Source organism: Copadichromis virginalis, linkage group LG20, assembly GCF_057382275.1.
Source record: "Copadichromis virginalis isolate Kocher_CV1m ecotype Utaka linkage group LG20, C_Virginalis_male_GT1.1, whole genome shotgun sequence".
Classification (NCBI taxonomy): Eukaryota; Metazoa; Chordata; class Actinopteri; order Cichliformes; family Cichlidae; genus Copadichromis; species Copadichromis virginalis.
Window position 1 is genome coordinate 3,187,483 of NC_140637.1, and position 26,494 is coordinate 3,213,976.

General features: G+C 44.4%; 1 protein-coding gene across 4 annotated transcripts in view; it reads right to left on the bottom strand.

Moving 5' to 3' along the window:
- wnk3 (WNK lysine deficient protein kinase 3) overlaps positions 1–26,494 on the bottom strand; it is a 42,116-nt gene that overhangs the window by 12,214 nt on the left and 3,408 nt on the right. For 2 of the 4 annotated variants that reach the window (XM_085444523.1, XM_085444522.1), the window contains exons 2-12: positions 19,929–21,067; positions 7,527–7,699; positions 6,873–7,093; positions 6,314–6,471; positions 6,017–6,105; positions 5,680–5,899; positions 5,126–5,447; positions 4,818–4,936; positions 4,514–4,714; positions 817–4,077; positions 474–517 (exon numbers count right to left, since the gene is read on the bottom strand). In XM_085444523.1, coding sequence (XP_085300649.1) covers positions 474–517; positions 817–4,077; positions 4,514–4,714; positions 4,818–4,936; positions 5,126–5,447; positions 5,680–5,899; positions 6,017–6,105; positions 6,314–6,471; positions 6,873–7,093; positions 7,527–7,699; positions 19,929–20,648 — 5,528 coding nt within the window. In that variant the 5' untranslated portion in view covers positions 20,649–21,067. The remainder of the gene's footprint in view (positions 1–473; positions 518–816; positions 4,078–4,513; positions 4,715–4,817; positions 4,937–5,125; positions 5,448–5,679; positions 5,900–6,016; positions 6,106–6,313; positions 6,472–6,872; positions 7,094–7,526; positions 7,700–19,928; positions 21,068–26,494) is intronic. The other 2 variants (XM_085444524.1, XM_085444525.1) reach the window with 2 other exon arrangements.

The window sequence follows — 26,494 nt, forward strand, 5'->3', positions numbered from 1 at the left end:
CAGTGCAATGGACTTTTCTGGCTGAACCAGAACAACCAAAACCAAATACTCCTGACCTGCCAAAGAAAGATCACTGAGACTATGCATTGTTACCCAAAATGAGCCTTTAAAGATAAAGGCTTGTGATTTGGCCACAGTGTTTAAAATCTAGTGCAACCCAGGGAAAAATGCAGAGGAGTTTTCCACAAATGATCTAAAAGCAGCAGCCATGCTTGAAGCAGTTTAAAGGCTCTCACTCAACATTTAATGTGAAATTGTAAAGGATTCAAATGTAAAACATTATTACATCATAAGACTCTTATGATTTCTAAAAAACAATCTTTTTGCACTACTACTTAGCTGCAAAATGAATTCAATTTAAAAGAAAAACCAAGTCTCTGAGCATGTTTTAAGTCCTTGTATGGCAAATTACAGCTTCACTCAGTACTGAGATTACATTTATATGGAAATCAGACTGCAATGATATCACTTACCCTGATGAAGAATGACGATCTGCACTTGTCTTACAAGGACCATCCTGTAGAGTGACATATATACAAACACACACACACAAACCATGCCAGCATGAAGAAAAGAATGCAAAAATAGATTAGCTATGTTAACGGCAAGTAAAGCAATAGTGTGATTATGACAAATGACATATAGGACACGTTCTATGAATACACTTAGGAATCAAAATTTGTTAGTATGAATCAAAAAGGTGCAGTCAAAGCTTATTGTCAAATATTTCGATTTAGCAGTATGCTTACTTATTGTGCCAGCATGTCAGTAAAGTTATTATCAAATTTATAAAGCAAACTTTCATACTTCTTGTACCTGAGCAATGCCCAGCAGGGAAAGGTCACAGTCTTGCAGCGAGCCTTGGGTCAGTTTGGGTTTGGGGGCATTAGAATCAAGTGATTGTAGAGTAGTAACAGGCAGAGGGGAGGTGGGTATAAAGTCGACTTGCGCTGGTAAGGTTACCTGGGCTGCTGGTGAAGATGTGGGCAGCTCTGGAGCAGGGGCAACAGCAGGATAGGTGGATGGCAGGGATGTAAGAGATGATAGTGTAGAAGGACATGAGGTATGCAAAGGGCTTAGGGGCACTTGCTGCGTAGGAAAGACAGCATGGGGCAAAATAGGCTGCTCAGATATAGGTGTCTGAGTGTGTATCTGTGTTTGAGAGTGTGCTTGGGCCTGATTGCTGGCTTGTGTTTGTGTGTGAGCTGGTGGCATCTGCTTGGGATGGTGCTGTGGAGAAGGAGGGGCACCTAGCACTAGGTGGCTATACAGAGACAGGGTCTTGCCCTGGGACTGAGGCTCAGCCACATTATTGGGGCCTAATTGTCCAGGAGCAATGGTCATTAGAGGTGAAGTAGGTTGACACTGTGAGGGAAGCTGACTCTCGTCAAAGGTTATCAAAGCTGGTTTCAGAGGAAGTGGTTGCTGAACGGGAGTTGAGCTGGGTAGTGCCGGTAGCTGGGTCTGTGGGGGTGGCATGGCGAGAGATTGCTGCACGTGAGAAAGCTTCTGCAGCTGTTGTTGGTACTGCTCAGTATACTGAGGAACAGCAGGCTGGCAGATGGACTGAATTACTGAAGGGTCACCCTGAACAACTGAATGTAGTGATCTTTGGCCTGGGACTTGTGCTTGTTTGGTCTGTATAGGATGAAGAGGGGCAGTTACTGAATTGAGACCATCTGTTTTAGTTCCACAACTTCCAGCTGAGCCAGGTGACAGAATCATCTGCTGATACTGGATTACTGGGTGCTGTTGTTCCAGCTGTTGGGTAATATGAGTTATATCAGACTGTACAGGTGGTATGGCTTGCTGGGTAGGGTGAGGGACATACTGACTGGTCAAAGGACCAGCAGCAGACTGCGCATGCAACTGGCTAGCTTGCTGGCCTTGAGTTTGTTGTTGGATCTGGGGCTGGGTGAGCGCTGGCATTGGAGCATTTTGCTGAATAAGAGTTTCATGTTGAATCTGACTGGGGATTGAAGCAACTGCACCTGGAGGCTGGACAGTAGTTTGACTTTGTTGGCCCATCATTTGAACATCAGCCTTTGGGACCTGGCCATGCAGTGGCTGTGACTGAGTAAAGGTTGTGGTCAGAGGATGAGCCTGGATTGGCTGAGAAGTTACCTGACTCTGTGTGGGAGTAACAGGCCCAGGGTAACTACTTTGGGAAGGAACCTGCTGGCTCTGGATGACTTGTGTGTGTCCCTGAATCAATGATAATGGGGTAGTTACCTGGCCCTCTGTCATAGCTTGAGGTGCTTGGGCTGCAGACTGAGCTATAAACTTGGCTGGGCTCTGGCCTTGGTTCTGGTGCTGAGCCTCACTTTGTCCTTGCTGTGTAAGGATTTGAGCTGGGACACTTGCAGGCGTCTGAACAGTAGTAGGAATGGTCATGGGCACTTGGCCCTGAGATATAATATAAGTTTGGTGATGAATTACCTCAGTACTGACTGGTGCGCCAACTGATATGTGAGGTTCCATTACAGATGTGTGCTGCTGTGGTTGGGCAACAAATGCCTGCTGCTGCTGCATCAGTGCTACTTGCTGCTGTTGCTCTATCATCTGAGAAGCATGAGGTGTAAACTGAGTAGAGTTCAGTTGTGGGATACACATCTGCTGTATATCGGTTGGTTGATGATGAATCTGCTGCTCACTGTTGCTTTGTGGTATAGGGACAGCTTTGTGTTTTTCAGTTTGCTGAAGTTGAATGATGGAAGCTTGCTGCTGCTCTTTAAACTGCTGCTTCATTAGAGCCTGTTGCTGTAATCTTTCTGCTTGCTGTTGTAACAGGACTTGCTGTTGACGCTGCTGCTCTAACTGTTGTTGCAACAGAGCTTGCTGCTGCTGTTCTATCTGCTGTTTGAGTTGTGCTTGTTGCTGCTCTTGTTGCTGCAGCTGAGCTTTCTGTTGAAGCTGCTGCTGCTGCTGTAGCATTAACTGCTGTTGTATCAGTGCCTGCTGCTGTTCCATTTGCCGGATTAAGGCCTGCTGTTGCAGTTGTTGTTCATTCTGCTGCTGCATCTGCTGGGGATGCTGCTGCAATAAAATTTGTTGCTCGTTTTTCCCACTTTGTTGCTGATTCTCTGTTTCCTTTTGTGTTCCAGTTTGGCGCTGTCCAATTTGTTGATATAACTGACTCTGTTGCTGTGAAGGAGGTTGCTTTGGTTGTTGTTGCTCTAACTGATGCTGAAAAATTGGTTGCTCTTGCGGTCCAAGACCTTGTTGCTGCTGCTCTTGTTTCTGCTGAATGAGAGTTTGTTGCTGTTGCTGTTGATCCAACAGTTGCTTTTGTTTAAGCGCTTGCTGCTGCTGCAGCTGGGCTTGCTGCTGCTGTTGAAGCAGTGCTCTTTGTTGTTGCTGATCAAGCTGTTGCTGGACATACAGCTGATGTTGCTCAAGCAGTAAAACTTGTTGCTGCTGCTCTTTTTGCTGCTGCTGTTGTAACAAAGTTTGCTGTTGCTGAAGCTGTTGTTGTGATTGTAGCATTATCTGTTCACAGGGATCCCCTGTTGATTGCATAGCTCGCTGCTCCATACCTGTTTGTGGTGTGAACACATGCTGCTGTGAAGCTGGCTGGACGTGTGGGGCAGACTGCTGTACACAGATCTGCTGCTGAGTCTCAGACTGATGTTTCTCGATGGACGTAGCTGAAAGGCTGTGTTGATGCTGTTCTGTTGCAGGCTGAGCGGCAGTAACTTGTTGTTGTTCAAGCTCAGCTGACTGCCCCCCTATTTGCAGTTGTGGCTGCTGCTGCAAATGAAGGGTGGAGGTCTGGGGATCCATTCCCATCTGTTGTTGTGGGACAATAGTCTGCTGGGGGATCACGACAGACTGTGTTTGTTGGGGTGCGGCCTGGGAAATGATGTCAGTGATCTGCATGGGAGTGGCAGGGTGTTGGGTCTGCTGAGCGTGGGGCACAATTGTCCTTGCTAGTCCAGCAGTATCACTGACTGGCATGGATGCAGTGAGAACATTAATGGGTGCCTGTGGGGAAACAGGTGGTATGTATGACTGTGAAGGGGCAACTGATCCGTGGGGAGCGGCGGTTTGAAAATCATCTGATGGGAATGTTTGTGACTATTGAGTGATAATGGGAGAATGATGTTTGGAGTTGAAAGAAGGGGGAAAAGAAAGTAGCAGAAAAATTGGGTTAAGATTAAGCTTTGGAAAGAAGCATCAATTATCAACACATTTAATTTTAATCAGGGTGTCCCACAGTGCTTTATAGCAGAGGTTGGCTGCCTCCCCACAAAATTAACCAGAATCACAATTTCACACTCCAAGCTAATATAGTATTTAATGAGAGAGACATCTCACCACCTCTGACAAACAACTTCCTGGGGGAAACCCTGTGTAGTGTAAAACCAGATGGCGAATCTCAGATGATTATGAGGATGATTTATGTTGGCACAAACAGTTATTAAATGGAAAAGAACATATTAACATTAATGTTAGCCTTCATTGCCCCTATGTTAAATTAGGCTGTCAGTTTGCACATTATCACCATTTTCACCTGAAAGTATTGTTGAGGTACACTTGGTGATACCTGCGGAACCACGGTACCGGAGTGAAGAAATGTCTGACCCATGGGTCCTCCTCCACTTTGTCCTAAGGACATGCTTGTCATACTAACACTCGGCCCAAGAGGTATAGTAGCAACACTTGTACTCTCACCAATGGGGGGCATCTGAGGATGAGGCAATGCACCAGTGCTCTGTTGTGCAAGAAAAATAATGAACACATATATAAATATATATATATAGTATTTAAGTTCAAAAAACAATAATTTTATCAGTAAGATATAAAAATACACCTACAGATGCAACTGTGGGTAATGAGGTCTGTGAGTGGGTATATGAGTCCCCCTGCAGAGAGTATGCCTGGCTCTGTCCACTCGCATAAGATTCACAGCTTGCAGATCCAATGCTCTCCCCTTCTGAGTAGTCAAAGACATTTAAAAAATAAGACACTATAAAAATTCAGACTACACAAAAAGTACTTGTTCAAATCATATTCATGTATTTTAAAATTTTCATTTAAAATTTCACCATTATAATTGTTTCATATAGATACATTTTGATCAGCTACTGGCACATGGGATATGTCACTAAGGAGCACACTGTACCTGGCAGATTTAGGGTTGCCCCACTGAAAATATTTTGCTGCCTGACACGTTGGTCCACTTCAGGAAGCTCCTCGGACTCCTGCACTCCACCTCCTCCTCCGTCTCCCGTGTGTCCAGCTACCCCTTGCACCAGCGAGGATGGGTAAGATGGATGAGTAAAGGTGTAGGAAGTGAGAGTGGAGTCTCTTCGTTCTTCAAAGCCCTGCTGCTGAAGGACCTGCTGCTGTCGACGCTCCCTTGACTTTTTGATTAGGTTCACTCTGTCCCGGATGGATTTTCCGACCACTTTGGCATCACTTTCATGAAAGAAGCCTGATTTCACCTGTAATGTAGAGAGGCAAAGAGAGAGTAATTAATTAATGGGCAAATGTCAGGTGAGGAAATCTAGATCAGCTGGAGAAATCTTGAAGTGGCTGATAGATAAAGTGAAGGGCTTGTAATTCCTAACCTGCATTTAAGCTTTTAAGTATCAAATCAAGGCCTTTTCCCAGTCAACAGTACCTGACACCTACGGACCCGATCAGCTTATCAGGCATTAATTATTCCTGCCTTACCATCTCTAGAGCCACTTCTTCAGCACTATCATTTTCCAGGTCATAGCTGAACTCAATGGCCTCATTGTCCTTGTGCTTCCCCTTCAGCTTCTTGGGGTCTTCAACCCAAATTCGGAGAGCCAGGCAGTCCTGGATGCCTGTGTCCTCCTCAGCTAGTTCCACCCGGACGCCTGTGTCCTCCCCAAAGAAAGCATGGTTCAGCAGGTCTCGAATGGAAAGTCTGTCAAGAAAGGAGAATTCGATGATAGAAGAGACTGGGACGTTTAATGATCACATTACCAGTCACTCTGCATAATAGAGTGGATGCCATAGTGTTATGAAAGCAAATTCTGCTTACCTCTGGCTTTTGTTCTGACGAATGCAGCCTTCAATGATCTCTTTGATCTCTGGGTCATTTACTTTGTCAAAGCTGGCTGGCTTTATACCCTGAAAAATAAAAGAAACAGGAAATTCATTGTATTCTACAGGAACTTATGTAATTAGGATTTTAAGTCCTGCATTTAACAAATAAAACATTTTCAGAGTTGAGCCAAAAAGTTTAGATCACAATTAAATAAAACAACAATCAATTAGATCCTTATGCATCATCACCACAAATGCATAGAGTTTGCTTGCGAATATTTCAAAGACTCACGCTTGTGACTTTGCGATAGATCTGAGCAGCATTTTGGCACTCAGAGTAGGGGTACTCTGAAGTAGCCATCTCCAGCATACACATCCCAAAGGCATATACGTCCACAGACTCATCATAGTGCTCCTCATACATCTCTGGAGCCATGAACTCCGGGGTTCCTGTTAAAACCAAACAGTACTCTATGACAACCCAAACATCGAAATATTATTTCACTACAGATTAGAGTTTGTATTTACAGTGATGTGATACCATCCACAAAGCAGAAATTTCCTCAGACTCAGTGTAAGAATTTTCAAGCTGATAATAATCTACCTACTCATCATCTAATTTATCTTTACTGGGCACTGCTTCTGCAGGCTAAGAGAGCTGGCATTTCATCATCAGTGCCCTCTTTCTACATTCACCACTAACATAGAAATAAACTATATGTCTACTGAAGTTAAGTGAGACTTTTGTAAAATCTCAGTAGTGCTGAATGCAGAGGAAAGGCCTTAATCTTGTAGAGACAGGGCATGAGTGATCTAAAAAGCATTCAATCTATAAACTGCAAGCAGCCTACCTATAACACTCTTTGCAAAGGAGGTCCTCATAAGAGTGGCCAGTCCCAGATCACCGATCTTGACTGATCCTGTGGGGCCTGTTATAAAAATGTTGTCACACTTGAGGTCCCGATGGACAATTGGTGGAGTCCTGGTGTGAAGGAAGTGAAGGCCTTTCAGAATTTGCCTACACCAACTTCTAAGGACCTTGGGTTTCATCACCTTAAAGCGCTTCAGGTAACTGTGGATAGAGAATAAAAGCAATCAAACTCAAAAGGATATTGTAATAAACAACCAATAGACAAAACGTGTAAGTCAACACACTGACAGCGATAGCGAAATATTATGAATTACTTATATTTCCTGAATTTGAACGTGTTGTGATAATGTGATGACACTTCACCTGAAACACATTATATATCTCTGTATAAAGCAACACATCTGTCCAAATTAATAGTACATTAACTCTATGCACAATAAAAACTGTGTTTTGCGGTATGAATAATCTCCATTCATCAAATTCATTAACAGAAGTGAGTACCAAGGTGTTGGCAAGACAAACAAATGAATGTGGATTAACAAATTTTATAGATTAACTGAAATAATTCTTTTTTTTAGAACATAATAAACATAGACTCAATAATAGCTATCTGTAGCAGATAGGTTACACTAACGTTTTGAGTGTTCCTGATGTCATGAGTTCAGTGACTAGTACAATGCACTTCTTTCCACGAAGTACAGACTCCCAGGAATCATAGAAGCGGACGATGTTGGGGTGCTGAAGCCCCTTTAACATCTCTGCCTCTTCTTTGAAGCGTTGCTGCTCTGCCTTGGTCAGCTTGCGATCCTGAAATAGGAGGTACATGTCATGTCATGAGCCTCAGCATCTGTTTCACTCCCTTACTCCGTGACTACTCACAGGAAACCAAAACATAAGCCTGCCCTGGACAGCACTCCCATAATGAAGCAATAACACCTACTGCCACTAGATGGTGCTAGCAGCATATAGATGTAGCTCTGCAAAGACAACACCCAGTCACTGGCTTTATAAAACACATTTCTACTGCATCTGCCACACATCCCTAGTATGGCGGACAGAATGGCTGTTGCAGAAATACAGTTCACTGGCACAAGCAGCTTCCTATAGGAACAGAGATAGCACTGACTAATCCCTCAGTTACACACTGGTATATAGTCTTTTGCAATCCCTAAGATTGATCGCATAAGGTTTTTTCTTCTGTTGTGAATATATAAAGCATGTTTGTTTTCTTCTTTTTACATTTCCAGACATTATACTGCTTTTTCTTAAAATACTAACACTTTAATTAATATAATTTGCTGTACTCTATTCACATAGAAAATACACGAACATGAATTTCCCAGCAGGTGGGAAAAATGTTTCAGAATATGCTATGTTGTGATAGTGATTTGAGAATTTATTAAGAGTCACATAAAACTGTCAATTAAAGCATTTCCCAGTGAGAGATGACTTTGCTGGCTCCACTAAGTGAGTGTGTATTTTTAGACTCTGTCATTAACAACTGTTGCTATATCCATGTATACAAATCCATCTTTTCAGGTATGCGGTCATTTGAGCTTTATTAACCTAGGGACCTGCTATTTCAGGGAATTATCACAGGTTTAACAGGAAAGTTACGTGTCATGGTTTTGTATTATTAAAAAAATCTAATTTTATGCCATTTATGCAAAGAACTTATGAAGAAATAAAAACAAAACAATACAGTATGTTTCACTTATTATCAATGGGGATTGGGTGGCAGCCACTACTGTGTCACAAACAGACCTCACTATAAATAGAAGTCATCATAACACTTGGTTTCCACTAATCGATTTCATTGATGTTAAGCTTGCTTTTTCCCCCACAAACCCCGCCTCCCCACAGGGAGGTGGAGTACTGCAGATATTTGGACACAGATCAACAGATTTTCATGTAATGTCGATATGCAGCCTTCTGTCACGTTATATATTGATATACATTTTTCTGCCTACACTAAAAGCTCTGTACTTATCTTTTCAGAGCACTTTTGCTCTCTGTGTTGATGCTGGTTTGGTGTCCTTTTCTGGAAATATTAAGCAATCTCTTCACCCTCCCCTCTCAACGGAGAAGAAGCATCAACAAAAAAGCTGCTCCTTTTTGCACTCACTAAGAATTAGTTCCTCAGAATAGCCTTGCCCTTACACCTTCCTGCCTTTACTACTAAGTCTGTCATGTTACTATGTTTGAGCATTCTTATGCAAATGTGAGTCTCAATGCTGCCTGCTTCTACCTGTTCTCATATTTTCGCGTGTGCTCACGCTGTGCTGTATTTTGTCAGGGAGTACTGTCTGTGTCCTCGTTCAGAGCTCCAGTCTACCTCATTGTCTGGCACACTGTGAAACAGTGTGACTGTGTCTGTTGCCTCCTCAGCGTCTATTTTGTCTCCCCACAGAGCATTGCATCATCAGCCACCCTTAGGGTCAGCAAAGGTTATTAAGAGTTCAGTTAATATCTGTCTAGACGTACTCACACAAGCCTGCTGCCCACTGTGAACCAGCTCACACATTCACACTAATATTCTCATAAATGGAGGCACAGCATCAATGAAGAAATCCCTCTAACTGTATTATTAATAAGCCAAAAGATCACAAAAGTCTGATATTGTTAGATTAATTGGTGATTATAAATCGGTTATTGGTGTGAAGGGCTGTCTATCACTCGGTGTTGGGACGGTGATGCAGTGACATTGTGCCCAAGGTGAATGCTGCCCTTTCTTCCACCACCCTGAGATGCTGAATTAGATTAATGGTCAAAAATATAAATGGATAGATATGACAGTACAAATAATGCATTGGTAAAACAGCAATTTGCAGACATGGAGTTTGCAAACAAAATGACAAAATAGACACCAGAGGGAAAGAAAAACAGTTGCAAAGCAATTTGTTAACCATCAATTAAATGACAAAGCAACATAAACACACAGACAGTTCCACATTTCTGCTTTCAAATAGAGAAATCATAAAAATTCGACATTTACACATATACTGTGTAAATAAATGGGAGAGGCCAGAAACCTATTGTACTCCTAGTGTCAGTCTTCTATGTATGATGTATGATTTGAAGATTGTGGAACTACCAAAAAGACAGCAGTAACTCTGGATAACTCTGGTTAAGCAGTTAGAGAAGTAAAGCTGAGAGGGTTTGGACATGTGCAGAGGAAGGATAGTAGATATACTGGATAACGGATGGTGTTACAGAGAAGGATGCTAGGAATGGGGTGAGACAGAGGCAGTTGATCCACTGTGGTGATCCCTAAAAGGAGGAACCTTTCTCTTTCAGAAATATTTTGATATTCAGTTTTTACTTAAAGTGTGTCATAGATGGGCCCACAATGGTAATTGTAGAATCTCAGACATGTGAAGTAATTATTTCACCCTGCATTATAATGACTGATTTTGGCCATAGTTACTGCACAAAATATTTAAGTATGTAATACTTTGTAATGCTCCTCTTATTTTGTTAAAACTTTCAACATCATGTATTTTTTTACATGGTGCATCTGTGGCAGGGACTTCAGTACTATAAATCAGTAAACAGAATAAGATCTAAGCACCATGTGCACCGTGAGATTTTTTTTGGATCAGACATCTGGTAGAGCAGAAGGTCAAGCCGCGGGTTATTAAGTAGCCTCATAAAACACCAGGGTAAATGGGAAGGATATAGCTTACAAAGTACATAAGTCGACGGCATGAAGCTGGGATCATGAATGCACCATGTGAGTCTTAAACCATCTATTTTGGCAAGCACTGTATAGGTATCACATATACGTATATTACACTGGGGTTACATTCTTATCTGAGATGGCTATAGCAGGATAAAGGGGACTAATTTGGAGCACTATCCGAGGAGCGTTATTCATACTGAAGGTGTATATTTATACATTTATCAGGGTGCATGCACCGTATCTTGTTCTGCAGTTAGCGTTTTAAGGTGGTGGATGGCTAAGATTAGATTACTCTAAGCTCCAACAGCCCAAACTAACAAGACAGATTGCTGCAAAAGGGTTGCCTGCATACCAGATTAAGACTCCAGGTCAGTGGGCCAGGTTTACAAAGATCTATAGAAGCCTTTAGCCAACACGCAGGCCTTTACACTACAAGAAATGTGTTCAATTGTTTCTTGTTTTACTGTAGTACTACTGTTGTGGAGTGGTAGAGACTATACTTTTATACTATGTGTCTACGTTTTTGTTTTCAAAACAAACCAAACTTTTTGCTAGTCCCACATTCTTCACAGATTTCTGGTTCGACATGTTGTCAAACCAGAAACCTACTCTTCAGATGAAATGGTGTGACAACTGACTGCTATCTGACTGTCACGGGGTGAAACGGGACAAGTTATTTAGAGTTTTATTGTGCATGTTTTGCAATGTTTTATCTGTTTTAATATTTTAATATTGTATATTGGGTTTGTTTGTATGAGTTTTATTGCATGTTTTTATCTTATTTAAATTGAACACCTGTCCTGGAAAGACTCCGCCCCTACCTGATAATAAACTGATCACACCTGCGAGAGATCCCAGAGAGGCCAATAAGAGGGCCTGGCAGACCAAAGGAAGGAGTTCGACCGAGAGGCTTGAGAGACGGCCAGGAGTAAGTGATGCCAGGCGGCAGCGCCTGCAAGCCGAAGGGGCTGGTGGAGCTGGGCGTTAGGACAGGACGGACAGCACCAGCGCACAGAGGACCAGCGCACAGGGCAGAGAGTGACAGTACCAGCGGGGAGAGCGGAGACAGCACCAGCGGAAGGCACGGGACGGCTGTGTGGCCTTGCAGTTTTAAAGAAGCGGCGGGCGGAGTTGAGAGCTCTGCCCACCCGGGCATATCAAGACGCGAATGCGGAAAGGAAGGAGAGGACTCCGCTGGATTTCTTAACTCCCTGGGACTTTTATGCTGTGGTGGATCCCACTGGACTTTTAATGTTGTGTTTTATTGATTTTTATTGTGTTATCCCTTGGCCAAGGTTGTTTTAATTTATCTTACATTTTTAACTATTTAAATATAATAAATTATATTTTAATTCTACAGTTTTTTAATCGTGTGCTTTCCCTTGGCGGCTCCACTGCTCTGCCCGTTTTTAGGAAGGTCTCCTTCCTTTTAAAAACACAAAACATCTTGGAAATAAAATCAGCCTTTCCGCTCCGTTACATGACCAAACAGATTTTTTTCAATGGGCTGCCTTTGACAATTATCATACCATAAAAAATGGATCACCAGTGCTAACCTTTTATTGATTTCTAATCAAGCTATACAGTTAATGGTAGTGTTATGCGGTCAATGTTTCCAGCAATCAATAGCAACTGAATCTCTGGTTGCTGGTTAGGTAATAAAGACTCTGGGGGGAGGATACAGCCCCAGGGACACTTGTCAGCTATCAGAGACCCAGCAAATATGTGCCTGGCCAGTTTGATTAGATTGATCCAATCGGTCTAGTCAGTTCAGCTGTAGTCTATTTGATTTAGCCTGAACTAATTTTAGTCACCCATCATTACTACGTCTTTGCTTTTCCTGATCAGACTGGTCTTTCACAATGAGAAACAACAAACACAATCCCGACTCCTCCCTTTATTGTTTTTATTGTTGTCGTATCAGACCAACCCAAAGAAGTATATCCAGAATAAACACCTTTTGCAAGTCAATGAGCATGTTGACGTTCACTAAGATACTTTGATCACTGCAAAATTGACAGTTTTTAATAGAACATATACAATATGACAGTTAACAAAAAAAATCCAAATGTGTTCTCTTATCACTTCCAAACTGTCAGACTTGACTGCATGCAGTCTTTACCAAGCCAGCACACATGGTACAGTGTTTGGAGAAGGCAGCCTCCTAAGCTGACATTTACCTTTTTTTTTTTTTTTTATAATTGAAGTCTTTATTTGTTTTTAACATTTCACAACACTAAAACAAACAAAACAACCAACAAACAACAACAGAAAAAACCCCAAAATAAAATATAATAAAAAAAACAAAAAAAAAACAAACAAACAAAAAAAAACAAAACCCAAATCAGTTAACTCAAATCTTTAAGTCATTCCCTTACTGAGTGCCTACACTGACATTTACCTTTTGATATGGAGCTAAAATTCTCTGAAACAAAACAAGTAAAATCACCAAACCCAAAGTGGTGACTATTGTTAAACTCAGTACTAAATGCTTCTAGTCTTGTGAATGTAACTGGCCTGGGGTGTGCTGGACCTGTCTGGGATGACTGGGTTGAACCAGTCTGGTTTCTGCCTCCCGAGTTATGCTGTCTGTGCAGGATTTTTGTTCCAGCCTGACAGGCACCCACTGTAATTAACTCCCTGGATCACTCTGCATGCTCACTCAAACAGACAAAAAAGTGATGGGGGAGAGTATGGGTGCAGGGGGAAAGTGGGGTGAGAGAGAAAGAGAGAGGGAGGGTGACAGGCAGACACATACAGTGATATGTTGACACAGACAGACAAGAGGGCAACAGCTCCCAGTTATGGGATTCAAACAAACACATTCCCCTGTATGGATGGCAATATACGACTGAAGCAATAGCAAGGTTGATGTATAGCTCTGCTCTGTGAGGTGTGGAATTCCCTGGGAAAGGGAAGGAAAGAAGAGGGATGGTGTCCACACTGTGAACTTTAATTACCCACTCATTCAAGCTGCATTTGGACAGCTAATCCCCCGGCTTCCCTTTCTTTATGGTCACAGGAGGACAGGAGTCTGGTGCTCCCAGGCTGCAGTCTCACAGTAAAGTGGACAGCATCAAACAGTGTACTGGCTAGTCATGTACAAGTCATTTATCATCCTGTCCTGTGCTTTTTCATTGCCATCACGGCTTTAAGTCATTATTATTATGATCACTTTTGTCTAGTCAATGGCAACCTGAAAACATTGAAACCATGAGTAGACTTTGGTGATTTAGAGTAAATGGGTCAGATCATGTGCACCGAGTGACTAGAATGTTGCACTGAATGTTGCACTGGATGCATCTATAGGCGTGTGACCAGGCCTCTGTGTATGTGCACGTTTGTGTGTGTTCATGTGTCTCCCTGCGTATGGTAGCTTAGCATTAGCTACATGGCTGCTCACTGGGAGGGATGCCATGGTAATCCTGTGTTTGGCTCATTGTGTCCCCCTCTGTCTTTCCTTCTCTTCCCTTCACGATCACCTCCTGTGTCTGTCACTTTTCTTTCTCACACGCTGCCTTTTTCCCTTCTCCTAGCTGTTGCTCTGTGTGTCAGAATTACAGTCTGTTTGTTTTTCTCAATTCACTATCTGTTTGTAATACAAAATCTAATTATACAGTAAATTATCTATTATCTTCTCAAATGACTTAATAATTTTGGATTGAAGCAGCCTGTTTTATAACAATTACCCCCAAAACTTGCTGTTCTCAGTAGAACTGGATGGGTGAAGTTTAACACTGATGGCTTTTCATCTTCAAAAAATGATCACAAAAATGTTGTTGCTGATGTCATGACAAAAAACTGTCTGGTGGCAAAACACAATTCTAACATTGATACCGCAGGTGAAACATGCTACCTTTGCAAGCTCTGTAAATTTCCCCCAAAAAAGGGCAAGTCGATTATTTAAGTAGCTCTGAACAACTGCTGATATGAACCTGTTTCAGTAAGTGTTGGGAGTAATACGAGAAAAGGTGATGAGGGCATTCCTGCTGCTTGTTAGTCCAACAGAAAGAGCCTGATCTCAAGGATTAGCCAAGACTCTTGTTTTGGAATTAGCTCCAAACCAAACACATGACTGACTTTCCTCACACAAAGCCAGCAGTCAGATCAGATGGCTAACTGTAACACTGCTGTCTATTGTGAGGCTAAGAGTCAGAGGGATGCATTTCTTTGCTCCTCCACGAGGCTGCCTCCCACCATATTTAATATTCACACCATATAACAATGTTTCCCATTACTTCTCCACATAATTACGTTTGGTGGGCTACAGCGTGTAAAGGCTTTGACAGAGGAGCCATATTAAACATTTATAATAATTCGACATTTTCCTCCCACTTCAATTACAATGCATGAAAAAGACTTTCTCAGAGTGATGTTTGGTGCAGTCACCCCTACATATGCTACAGTCCTCCTATTTACTCTGTTCTCACAAAATACATCTCATTCATAATTCCATTTCATAAACAACAGATAGGCTGTGCTTTGTAGACCTGGTTACACCTAAAGGAATAATACAAAAACAAATAATGCAAACATTAATTTATCTTCTCTTAGTGCTTGTGATACATGCATTAGACTGCATGATTACAAGAAGAAACAGCTTGTTTAATAATTTATTTCTATAAAGCAAGGCAGATGCCGTATATCCCCTTCATGATGTGTGTCATGGTCCTGGGCCATGTTGGCCCAGTGTTCTTAGTTTTCTTGTATGTTTGTATTTTGTTCCTTATTTAGGCCATGTTTTCTGAGTTGCCCTGTTGTGTTGTTCCCTAAGTGTTTTCCCTTCATGGCTTTTACCCCCTGTGTGCCCCTCTGTGTATCTGTGAGCCCTCGTCTCTCCTTATGTTTTATTCCATGTTTCCCCTGCCCATTATGTCCAAGTTCTCCCCGTGCTCTCTCTCCCCCCCCTGTGTGCCCTGTGTATTTATGAGCCCTCGTCTCCCTTTGTGGTTGTTTCATGTTTCCCCAGCCCGTTATGTCTGTGTTTTCCCCGTGCTCTCTCTCCTCCTGTCTGAACCTCTGTGCACTTCCTGTTTACTTTGTGACTCTCACGCCTGTACATGTCATGTTCAGTTCACCCCGCCCTGTCTCGTTATGATTATCAGTGTCACCTGTGTTCCCCGTGTGTTCCCACTTTCCTCGTTAACCCTCTGTGTATTTCTGTCTGCGTCTCCCTCTGTTCGGCGTGACGTCGTCCCTCATGCTGTGTGTGGATCTCCCTGTGTCTCGCTGTAAGTTCTTAGTTTGTGGCTTCCCAGTTTAGTTTAGTTTGTATGTTTGTTCTACCGGCAAATAAAGCTGTGTTTTGAGTTCATTCCCTCGAGTCTGTGAGTCCTGCATTTTGGGTCCAACTCCCGCCTGCCGCACAGCGATTCATGACAGTACGACGTCACCACAACATGGACCCAGCAGACTTACCCGGGGAGAGCGATCTGATACGTGTCCAACGCCTAGTCGAGTGGATAACCCACACTTCCAATACAAGGGCAAAGATTGTGGGGATAAATGCTATCGAAGCAATCCTCAAAGGAAATTCTCATCTCCGCCAGGTCAGAGGATGTTTGGACTTATTGGCCAATTTGAATGAAGCCCGGGAGGCGGCGCGAACTCGGGAAATATCAGACTTGGCCCAGCAGCAACAGACAACAGCCACCCTGGAGCAGCCGCGTCAGTTTCACCGGCCGGATGAGGTTTTGCCCGGCCCTTTGGAGCTATCTGCGGGGAAGAAGCGTCGATCACGCCGCGGGCGCGCCACCCCACAGCCGGACGTTCGGACTTTTACATCGCCGGCTGTGGTGAATAAGGACTCTTTTTCTGTGTCGAACTGTGGGACTATTCGTTCAGGGGTTGTGTTTTGTGCTACGGACGGTAATGTGAACAGTTTATCAGCTGCCCAGCCTCCTGACGCTCTCTTAGCTGCCCAGCTACAAGCTGCGTCTCCTGTGTCCCCGCTAGCACAGCCATTAACTCCACCACACGCTCCATTTTCACCTCTACCATCGCTTCAGTCATCAGTTCGGTCTGCCACTCAGTCGCCCTTAGTTCTGTCATCCACACTACCACCTGTTTCCCTTCCACCACCACCATCACTACACCCAGCCATTCAGGCTGCTACTCAGTCAGACATTCAACCCATAGCCCTGCCGTTAATATGCTCTGTAGCTGAGCCACTAGCCGCCCGACCCGCAGCCACTTCAGCCACTCCTCCACCCGTCACACCTCCACTACAACCATCACTGCAGTCTCTAGCGCAGTCTCCTGCAGCTCTGCTTTCCCCAGTGCGGTCTCCAGTGTCCCCAGTGCGGTCTCCAGTGTCCCCAGTGCGGTCTCCAGTGTCCCCAGTGCAGCCTCCTGCAGCCCTGCTTTCCCCAGTGCAGTCTCCAGTGTCCCCAGTGCAGCCTCCTTTAGCACAGTCACCCACTCAACCACCAGCACCACAACCGTCACTACCTCTAGTTCATTCCCCTGTGAAGTCATTAACTCCACCACCTACTCCACTCTCACCACCACCGTTACTACAGACATCAGTTCAGTCCCCTGTGCAGTCGTTTACTTCTCCACCGTTAGCAGCTCAGGTCCCCGTGTGTCCAGCAGCTCAGGGGTCCGTGTGTCCAGCAGCTCAGGTCCCCGTGTGTCCAGCAGCTCAGGTCCCCGTGTGTCCAGCAGCTCAGCTCGCACCTGAACCTTTGGCCCAGTTCCCCATAGCAGTGCAGTTTTCTAGCCAGCTTAACGTTGAGCCCGTTCAGCCACCTGTCTCCGCTGGAGGGCCCGAGGAGCCCGTTCAGCCACCCGTCTCCGCTGGAGGGCCCGAGGAGCCCGTTCAGCCACCCGTCTCCGCTGGAGGGCCCGAGGAGCCCGTTCAGCCACCCGTCTCCGCTGGAGGGCCCGAGGGGCCCGTTCAGCCACCCGTCTCCGCTGGAGGGCCCGAGGGGCCCGTTCAGCCTCCTGTCTCCGCTGGAGGGTCCGAGGGGCCCGTTCAGCCTCCTGTCTCTGCTGGAGGGTCCGAGGGGCCCGTTCAGCCTCACGCCGCATCAGCTGGAGGGCCCGAGGAGCCTGTCCAGCCGCCACCTGCGACCGCCTCGTCGTCGCCTGGTCCGGCTGCATCCGAGTCTTCGTCATCGCCTGGTCCGGCTGCATCCGCCTGTGCTTCTGCTACGCCTGGTCCAGCCTCTGCCTGTGCTTCTGCTACGCCTGGGCCAGCCTCTGCCTGTGCTTCTGCTACGCCTGGGCCAGCCTCTGCCTGTGCTTCTGCTACGCCTGGGCCAGCCTCAGCCTCTGCAGCTCCGCCTGGTCCAGCCTCCGAGTCTTCATCCTCGTCTGGTCCGGCCTCCGAGTCTTCGTCCTCGTCTGGTCCGGCCTCCGAGTCTTCGTCCTCGTCTGGTCCGGCCTCCGAGTCTTCGTCCTCGTCTGGTCCGGCCTCAGCCTGTGCTTCGCCTGGTCCGGCCCCCGCATCGCCGCCGTCTGGTCCTGCCTCGTCTGGTCCTGCCTCGTCTGGTCCTGCCTCGTCTGGTCCTGCCTCGACTGGTCCTGTGCCCACCAGGCCATGGCCAGCACGCCTGAGACTGGAGGGCCACCGCTGCCTTCCGCGCGGTCGGCCCCCTGAACTGCTCCGTCGTCTCCGTCGTCTCCTTCGCCGCCGCCGCTGCCTTCCGCGCGGTCGGCCCCCTGAACTGCTCCGTCGTCTCCTTCGCCGCCGCCGCTGCCTTCCGCGCGGTCGGCCCCCTGAACTGCTCCGTCGTCTCCTTCGCCGCCGCCGCTGCCTTCCGCGCGGTCGGCCCCCTGAACTGCTCCGTCGTCGTCCCCCCCTTCGCCATCGCCGCTGCCTTCCGCACGGCCGGCCTCCGGACCAGCTCTGTCACCTGTGCCACCCACCTGGTCGGCCCCCCGACCGTGTGACCCGTGAACTCTTGTGCCTGTGGGCTCTGGGTCGGCCCCCTGAACCTTATTTGGACTATAGTCATGTGCTCCTGTGTTTTCTGTTGTTTGTTTTTGTTTCCCATTCTGGTCCCTCCGTCCTGGTCCCCCGCCTCCCGCCCTGGGTGGGTTGTTTTCTGTTTTTGTTTTTTCGGGTTTGGGCTGTCGGGAGCCAGCCCTTGAGGGGGGGGGTACTGTCATGGTCCTGGGCCATGTTGGCCCAGTGTTCTTAGTTTTCTTGTATGTTTGTATTTTGTTCCTTATTTAGGCCATGTTTTCTGAGTTGCCCTGTTGTGTTGTTCCCTAAGTGTTTTCCCTTCATGGCTTTTACCCCCTGTGTGCCCCTCTGTGTATCTGTGAGCCCTCGTCTCTCCTTATGTTTTATTCCATGTTTCCCCTGCCCATTATGTCCAAGTTCTCCCCGTGCTCTCTCTCCCCCCCCTGTGTGCCCTGTGTATTTATGAGCCCTCGTCTCCCTTTGTGGTTGTTTCATGTTTCCCCAGCCCGTTATGTCTGTGTTTTCCCCGTGCTCTCTCTCCTCCTGTCTGAACCTCTGTGCACTTCCTGTTTACTTTGTGACTCTCACGCCTGTACATGTCATGTTCAGTTCACCCCGCCCTGTCTCGTTATGATTATCAGTGTCACCTGTGTTCCCCGTGTGTTCCCACTTTCCTCGTTAACCCTCTGTGTATTTCTGTCTGCGTCTCCCTCTGTTCGGCGTGACGTCGTCCCTCATGCTGTGTGTGGATCTCCCTGTGTCTCGCTGTAAGTTCTTAGTTTGTGGCTTCCCAGTTTAGTTTAGTTTGTATGTTTGTTCTACCGGCAAATAAAGCTGTGTTTTGAGTTCATTCCCTCGAGTCTGTGAGTCCTGCATTTTGGGTCCAACTCCCGCCTGCCGCACAGCGATTCATGACAATGTGTGCTGTTATTTGTTTCTTTCCTGATTACTACACCTACAAGGTTCAAGGTTCTTTATTTGTCACATGCATAGTTATACAAATAAAGAACCTTGAACAACAAGCATTGATACAAACCTGAAAAACAATAATCGCCTTCATACAATTCAGGTAAATACATGGCATAGTCTTTCTGATAGGACACCAATCACAACAAGAAGATATGCTGACAGTCTATTCTATTATTCATACAGTCCTAGAAAAGGCAATGCCTCCACTTTCACTGTGTGCTGTCACTCAGCTACAAGTGATGCTCCTCGTTTTCACCTCAGTCTCCACGGAACTGCAGTCACACAGTCTGAATAGGAAGCAGACTACGTGCTGAGATTTCCAGATCTCTGTTCATTTTACAACAGTAATACTGTGTTTAAATTCTGAAGTGGATAAATAAAGTATAAGTATTACCAGTAAACCTACAGCATTGTGTTCTTTAAGTGCACTGATTATAATAATTTTAAAAAAAGCAGAAAACAGACTGTCTTACCTGAAGTTCACACCAAGCCACCTCCACCCAAGTCTCGGTGTCCAGGCCTTTATAGACGGTCTTGAAGGCTCCTCTGCCTAGTTCTATGTCAAATTTGAGGAACCTTCCTCCAGGAGAGGTAGCAACAGCTTTCATCTCTGCCTCCTCTTCCTGTTCTCGGTCCCTCTCCTTCCCCCTCGGTACAGGTGCAGATGAAGGAGCATCTTTCCCAGGCTCATGGACTGAGCTGGTGCAAGACGGTTCATGTCCCAAGGTTGCACAGGATGAAGCAACCCCATGCTGCTGAGGACTACTACTAAAGACTGAGTCTGATGAGCGCAGCTCCAGGTGGGGGGCACTATGTGATGCCAAGGTGGGTACATCCACCTCATCGTCTTCCTCACAAATCTCCACACTCTTCCTGAAGAAGCGCTTCTCCCTTCTTAGTCGTTTCTGACCTGTATCGATGGGTAGGGAGGGTGTGGAGAATGAAATAGGTCTGAGTACGGTCTCCTCCTGGGAGGCTTCTCCTCCACCACCGCCTCCTCTGATTCCTCCATCTTCTTCTGTTGCTGCTCTCCCTGCTTCTGTCTGGGAGGAGGATGAGTCCATAGGGGTGCTGTCTGTCCTCTCCCTTTGTTGGTCGACCCTGCCCTCCCACTCCGGGTCCTCCTCCTTCTGTCCATCAGGTTTCTCCGAGGAATCCTCGGTGCCTGCGGGCTCTCCTGGGTCAGTAGCCATGGGGAATGGGCTTTCCCACCCCTGCTAGACCTCCTCCTCCAAACCTTTGTTCCTCCGTCAGTCCCCGTCTCTCTCTTTTTCTGTGGTCACCCTCTCACTTCTTTTAACGTGTTAAGAGACTGCTGTCCTTGATCAAACGGGTCACTCTGTCACTCTTTTCCTCCGTCGTCTTCCTCGGACTCTTTTACTCTGCTGCTTTACAGAAGCACAGAAGCAGGGTGAGATGTTTCTATCTTCACTTTCCTTCTCAACATTGCCTACATTTTCTTCAGGAGCGACTTGTTTGGTGCTAATCAGAAAGAATCAGACATCTCAGGGCTCAAACAAACACAGGAAACCAGGAGGGTTTTCTTCAAGCCAGCTGGGGTAAGCAGCGCTGTTATTATTTCAAACTCTGATGCGGAAATCTTCAAGTAAACCTGCAAGACAAAAACAAAACACAGTCGATTGACATATTTAAATCTGTTGAGAAAAACACTGGTACATTATTTATATTTAATAAGATACACTTGGAATAGCCCCAACAGCCCAGTGTGAATGGATGGAAAGAATGACTTCAAGATATCATCATAATCACATAGAGGGTGAACCTTAAGAAAGAAACATTTTCATCTGTAATTTTAACACAACAAACGCCTCATTTGTGTACAATTAAACCGAAAGAGTCTCTGAAGAATATCCCGTGAGCCTGGTCAGTGATCACACATGGTTTCATCAATCGTCAATCACATGTTTACCAGAGTCTAGCGTCTGAAGTTGTGCTCAACAGCTCCATTAGCGAACAGAAAGCTGCAGTTAGGAGTATACAATCCCAACCATTAAAAATGGATGATGAACTATGGGCCAGTTCGGTTGAGTGTGAATAATTCATACTCAGAGGGATTGTTGAACTGTATGAGAGATACTATCACACATATGCAACAAAAGCCTCATAAGATTACACAACTGTGATTATGATTATCACCACTACAGTATTACTCATACCCTGGGAACCATTTAAAGCAGTGTAATCTTTTGAAACTACTGACTGGCCCTTAGGTAAAGTGAGGCAGAAGTGAACAAAGCAAGTTTCTTCTGAAATAGTGATCTTCCTATAAAAAGTACCAGATTGCTGTTAGGTTTTTTTGGTGATTTTTGTGTCATTGTGTGGACAGAAGTGGGCAGCTTTCCAGTGGCATCTTTATCTTCACTTCTCCTCTATCACTCCCCACCTGTCCCATGGTATTGTATCTCCCCTGCCTTCTTACAGCAAATGATCTCTAAGTGGCTCATAGCCTGGAGTTACTTTGGAGAGTGCATCTTAGAGCCAGGGTTTAACTACTAATAAAAGTTGCAATAAGGCCCAAAGTCACCTTATGACTAAGCATTTGAAGTTACAGGAAGCATACTAATGGATACCAACAACAGCCATAGACAAGGATTGTTATGGGAATGTAGTGAATAGGAAGTGCAGTCCAATTCAGGATATTAACAAATATAAGTTTACACCTTCACACATATTAATTTGAAAGTGAACATGTGAAACCTACTGCAATTATGCACCCAAACAATCTGTGGTTACAGCGACTTGGCTATGAAGAAACCCACCGAAGCAGCCGGCCTCAGACCCTGAAATGTCACAGTAGCAAATCTGAACTTGTCTTTAAGCTCGAACAAAGCCCACGGTTACCACAGGGGAATCATCTGGAAGCTCACAACAGCCATTATCTCTTTTATTACAATGACATTAACACTCACATCAAGCCTATTGTGTCTCCAGGCTCAAACGCAGTGAGTCTGAAGTGCAATGCTAGTAGCTGTCAGTCAAACTAATGCGCAATACACTGTCTGTTGACTTAACTGCCTAAGCTCCCGAAGAACAAGCAATTCAAGTTTAGCAACATTTCCAAGGAACAGATACGTAAGCTAAGAGAGAAGCCATCATCAGCATTAAGCAAGACACACCCAAATACTATAACGAAAGAAAACAAACATTGTAAAAAATCATCAAATAATAACCTTCAAATGTGATGTAATATGTTGTTATTTAGGCTGTTTTCTAGGAATCCGATTGATGAATAAAATATTCAAATATCCACCAAATGAAATACTTCCATCTGTCTTTTTTCTTGCACTTCTCCAATTAAACAGATTAAGTAATAAAGAAAATGGATCGATCAGCAGCACCACTCAAGTGAGGGTTCTTTTTTCTCTTTCCAAAGTCCAGCAGCTACTAGCCAGTTGTTAATAATAAATATAAGGCTATTCTACAACCCAAATTCCAGTTGGGACGTTATGTAAAATGTACATAGACTGCAATGCCGTAAACCCATATTCTATTTGTAGCAAAACACAGAAAACATATAAGTTTGAATTTGATGGTAACAACACATCTCAAAAGAGTTGGGACAAGACCAACAACAGTCTGTAAACATCTCTGAACTGAGGAGACTGGACTTAGAGGAGAGCAATTTTGTACCATTCTTGTCTGATATAGGATTCTAACAGTCCTGGGTCTTCTTTGCATGGCACAGATTTAACCCACATTTGTGGATGGCACAGTATTCATGTACCATTTCTGGCAGTGTTTCTGAGCCAATTGAGTGGTTTCCATAACAGAATGCATTTAAAACATGCTCATGATCTTCAAAAAGATCATGAGCATGAAACATTGACTTTTTGGCCTTGTTCCTTGAGCACGGATTTCTACAGATCTGTTGGTGATATTATGTACCATAGATCAGCGGTCCCCAACCCCCGGGCCTCGGACCGGTACCGGTCCGTGAGTCGTTTGGTACCGGGCCGCGAGAGTTGAGGCTCAGGTGTGAAATGTGTGGTTTTCAGTTTTTTTATCGGTTTTCAGCGTTATTTTGTTATCGTTTTTACCGTTAACTCGGTTTTCCTGGGTCTTTTCACGTGTGTTATGAATAAATCTTCTTTTTTTCGGTACCGGTACTACTTTCATTTTGTTGTATTTATCCGCGACACCTTAAAGGCCGGCCGTGAAAATATTGTTGGGCATAAACCGGTCCGTGGCGCAAAAAAGGTTGGGGACCGCTGCTATAGATGATGAGATAATGACAAAATATTCAAAATTTTACATTGAGGAACATTACCGGTATTCAGAAATTGTTCCACAATTTTCAGATGTGATTTTTAGTATTATTATTTTTATTTTTGTAGATTGGTAAACTTCTTTTTTTTATACTCCAATCATGTTACTGATCTAATTAACATAATTAGTTGCAGGACGTCCCTTACATTTAAACTTTACAGCTTTTTCAGAAAGGGCTTTGTAATATTACCCTTTTCTGTATTTTCTAAAAATTAATTACTTGACATTACTAAGAAATGTGTTTGTTATTATTACTTTTAAGTTTTTTTAAAAGAAAAACATCAACAGTGTTTGAATCAAATAGTCCTCAATTAAGTTGATAGAAGATTAACTAATGTTTGCAGCAGCATCTCCCCTGCACTTCCCTCTGATTCACTAGCTGCAGGTAACGCTTCTGGTGAGAGGCTCTCAGCCTGTAGCTATGTTTAGAAGAATCTGACAAATAGTCAAGAGTGTACTTCTTAAAGTTAACAGGGGAGAACAGAATGTGGGGACAGCTGCTAGTTTGCTTATCCTTACCCTTTAGCAAGACTAGGCACCCTACACAGTTAGGTCCATAAGTTTCTGGACAGAGACACTGTTTTTGATAATTTTGCTGCTGTATGTGACAGAAGTGTAGACTATTTTGCAAAAGTATTTATTTACTGTTTAGGAGCTCAGTAATTTACTAATTACAGCCATTATAACGTGCAAAAAACGACACAAAAAAATAATGAAGAAACTGAAAAAGTAAGCAGTTTCACAGACAGATGAAACCAAGATGAGCTTCTACCAGAATGAAAGGGAGTGAAAGGTATGGAGCAAGAAAGAAAACAGCTCATGAGCTAAAGCACATTATTTGCAAACATGGCAGAGGCAATGTTGTGGCATGGAGATGTATGGTTGCAAGTGGAACTGGTCACTAGTGTTTATTGATAATGTAAATGCTGATAGAAGTATCAGACTTGGATTTTCATCCAAGTATTAAAAACAATTGTTAAATCTAACATTATCTTACTTAGTTTTTCATTTCTTTTTTCGGCCTACATATAAACAGCTGTAATTCCTAAGCAGTTAATGCAATATTTTTCTTAATCCCCTTGAAAAAAAAGCTGAAAGTATGCACTTCAATTGGTTGACTGATCTGGTGTACAGAAGCACAGCTGTGTCACTGTTTCAAGAACTAATGGAGCTAACAGTATGTGTTTACAATTCAAAATTGAGGTCCTATTATTTTGTATCCAAATTTAAAATGATAAACACAGAAGAAAAAGAGCAGAAAATCCTCATGCTTTAAAAAGCTGAGTCTAGTAAGTATGAACTGATTCAATTACCATAACCCTGTTTCATTTTCAGTCGTCTACTCATTTAAGTGCTGCACCCTGTACCGGACTATCACTAGATAGACTAGATAGACTATCAAAAAGCATGCATCTAATCGAAGACTTGCTGCACAGTGATTAAAAAAACTACAGAAAACTGGGTATGTTTGGGTAACCCACAGAGGACATACTGTAGTGTACAGTGAGTCTAAAAAGGTAAAGGCTAACAGGATGTAGGGAGCATAAAGGGGGAAAAACAACAGCCGATAAAGAGAGGGAAGTTGCCCGTTAAGCAAGAGCTTATTTGCCCATGTCCCCAGGGCAAGGAGTTCCCATGAAAGCCACATACCGGACAGAGTTATCACAGCACATCAAACACGTTCAACCATCACTGTCTCTCACACCCGATCAGTCTCCCTTCCAAACACACCCACATAGACTCACGATACAGATATCAGACGGCAGGTTAGAACAAACTTTATCCCTCTGTCCCTTCAGCACTCTTTGTATCTTTTATACACAGACAAAAACCACACACACAGACACACATCGAAAGCAAACTGTCACTAGCACCCAAACTGCATGTCCCCTTTCAATGAAAGAATGCCGAAAGGAATTTCCTGACACCAGCCAAATGATCAAGCAACTGCCCGTGTGGGCAAGCGTGGTAAACTAAAGTTAAAGATAATAAAACCAATGCTGCAGCTAAAACTATGACATCTTGCTTTGGCAGCAAAATGACTCTGGTGCGTAGCGCGCATCAAGTTCCCGTGTCAGAGCCGTTGTCTGTTCAGTTTTCTATCAGTGCCGAAGTACATGAGAACTAAACAACTGACGTGCAGCAATCCTCCTGCCCTGCAGGCTACGGTGAGGCTCCTGCATGGGAGAACACCTGCTGCTGCCTAATCATTATTGAAATGTGCACCAAAAATCAATGTGACAACTTTGCTTCAGTGATGTGACTTCTGTTCTATTCTCAATACCCACTGAAGCCTCTGTTTGTTTTCACTTATAACTTTTACCTCTATGCTTAAACGTGTGAAGCACAGGAAAAATGTGCTCTGTGCAACTTGTGTTTACGCTCATTAAAGACAAAAGCACAAGTCCTAGACAAACATATATCTTTAAACACAACAAATATGCTGCAATCCGGTTGCACAACTTCCATAAATCACTTCACAGGGAAGCAGAATAATCCCTCAAAACAAAAAGCCGCTGAAAAATTAAGCAGGCATACAAAGGAAGAGCCAGGGGACTGTGTGCGTGTAAGTGCAGACGGCTATGTTTTTGCAATTGAGGGGGACATACAGATGAAAAAAGAAAAAAAAAAGAGCGACTATAAAGTGGCGAGGGGTACAGCAAGGGATTGTAGTTGGTGGGAGCGGGCGGTCAGCAGAGGCAGAGGGAAGGAGTGAGTTGAGTGGGGGTGGGGTGGGGGCAGAAGGGGTGGG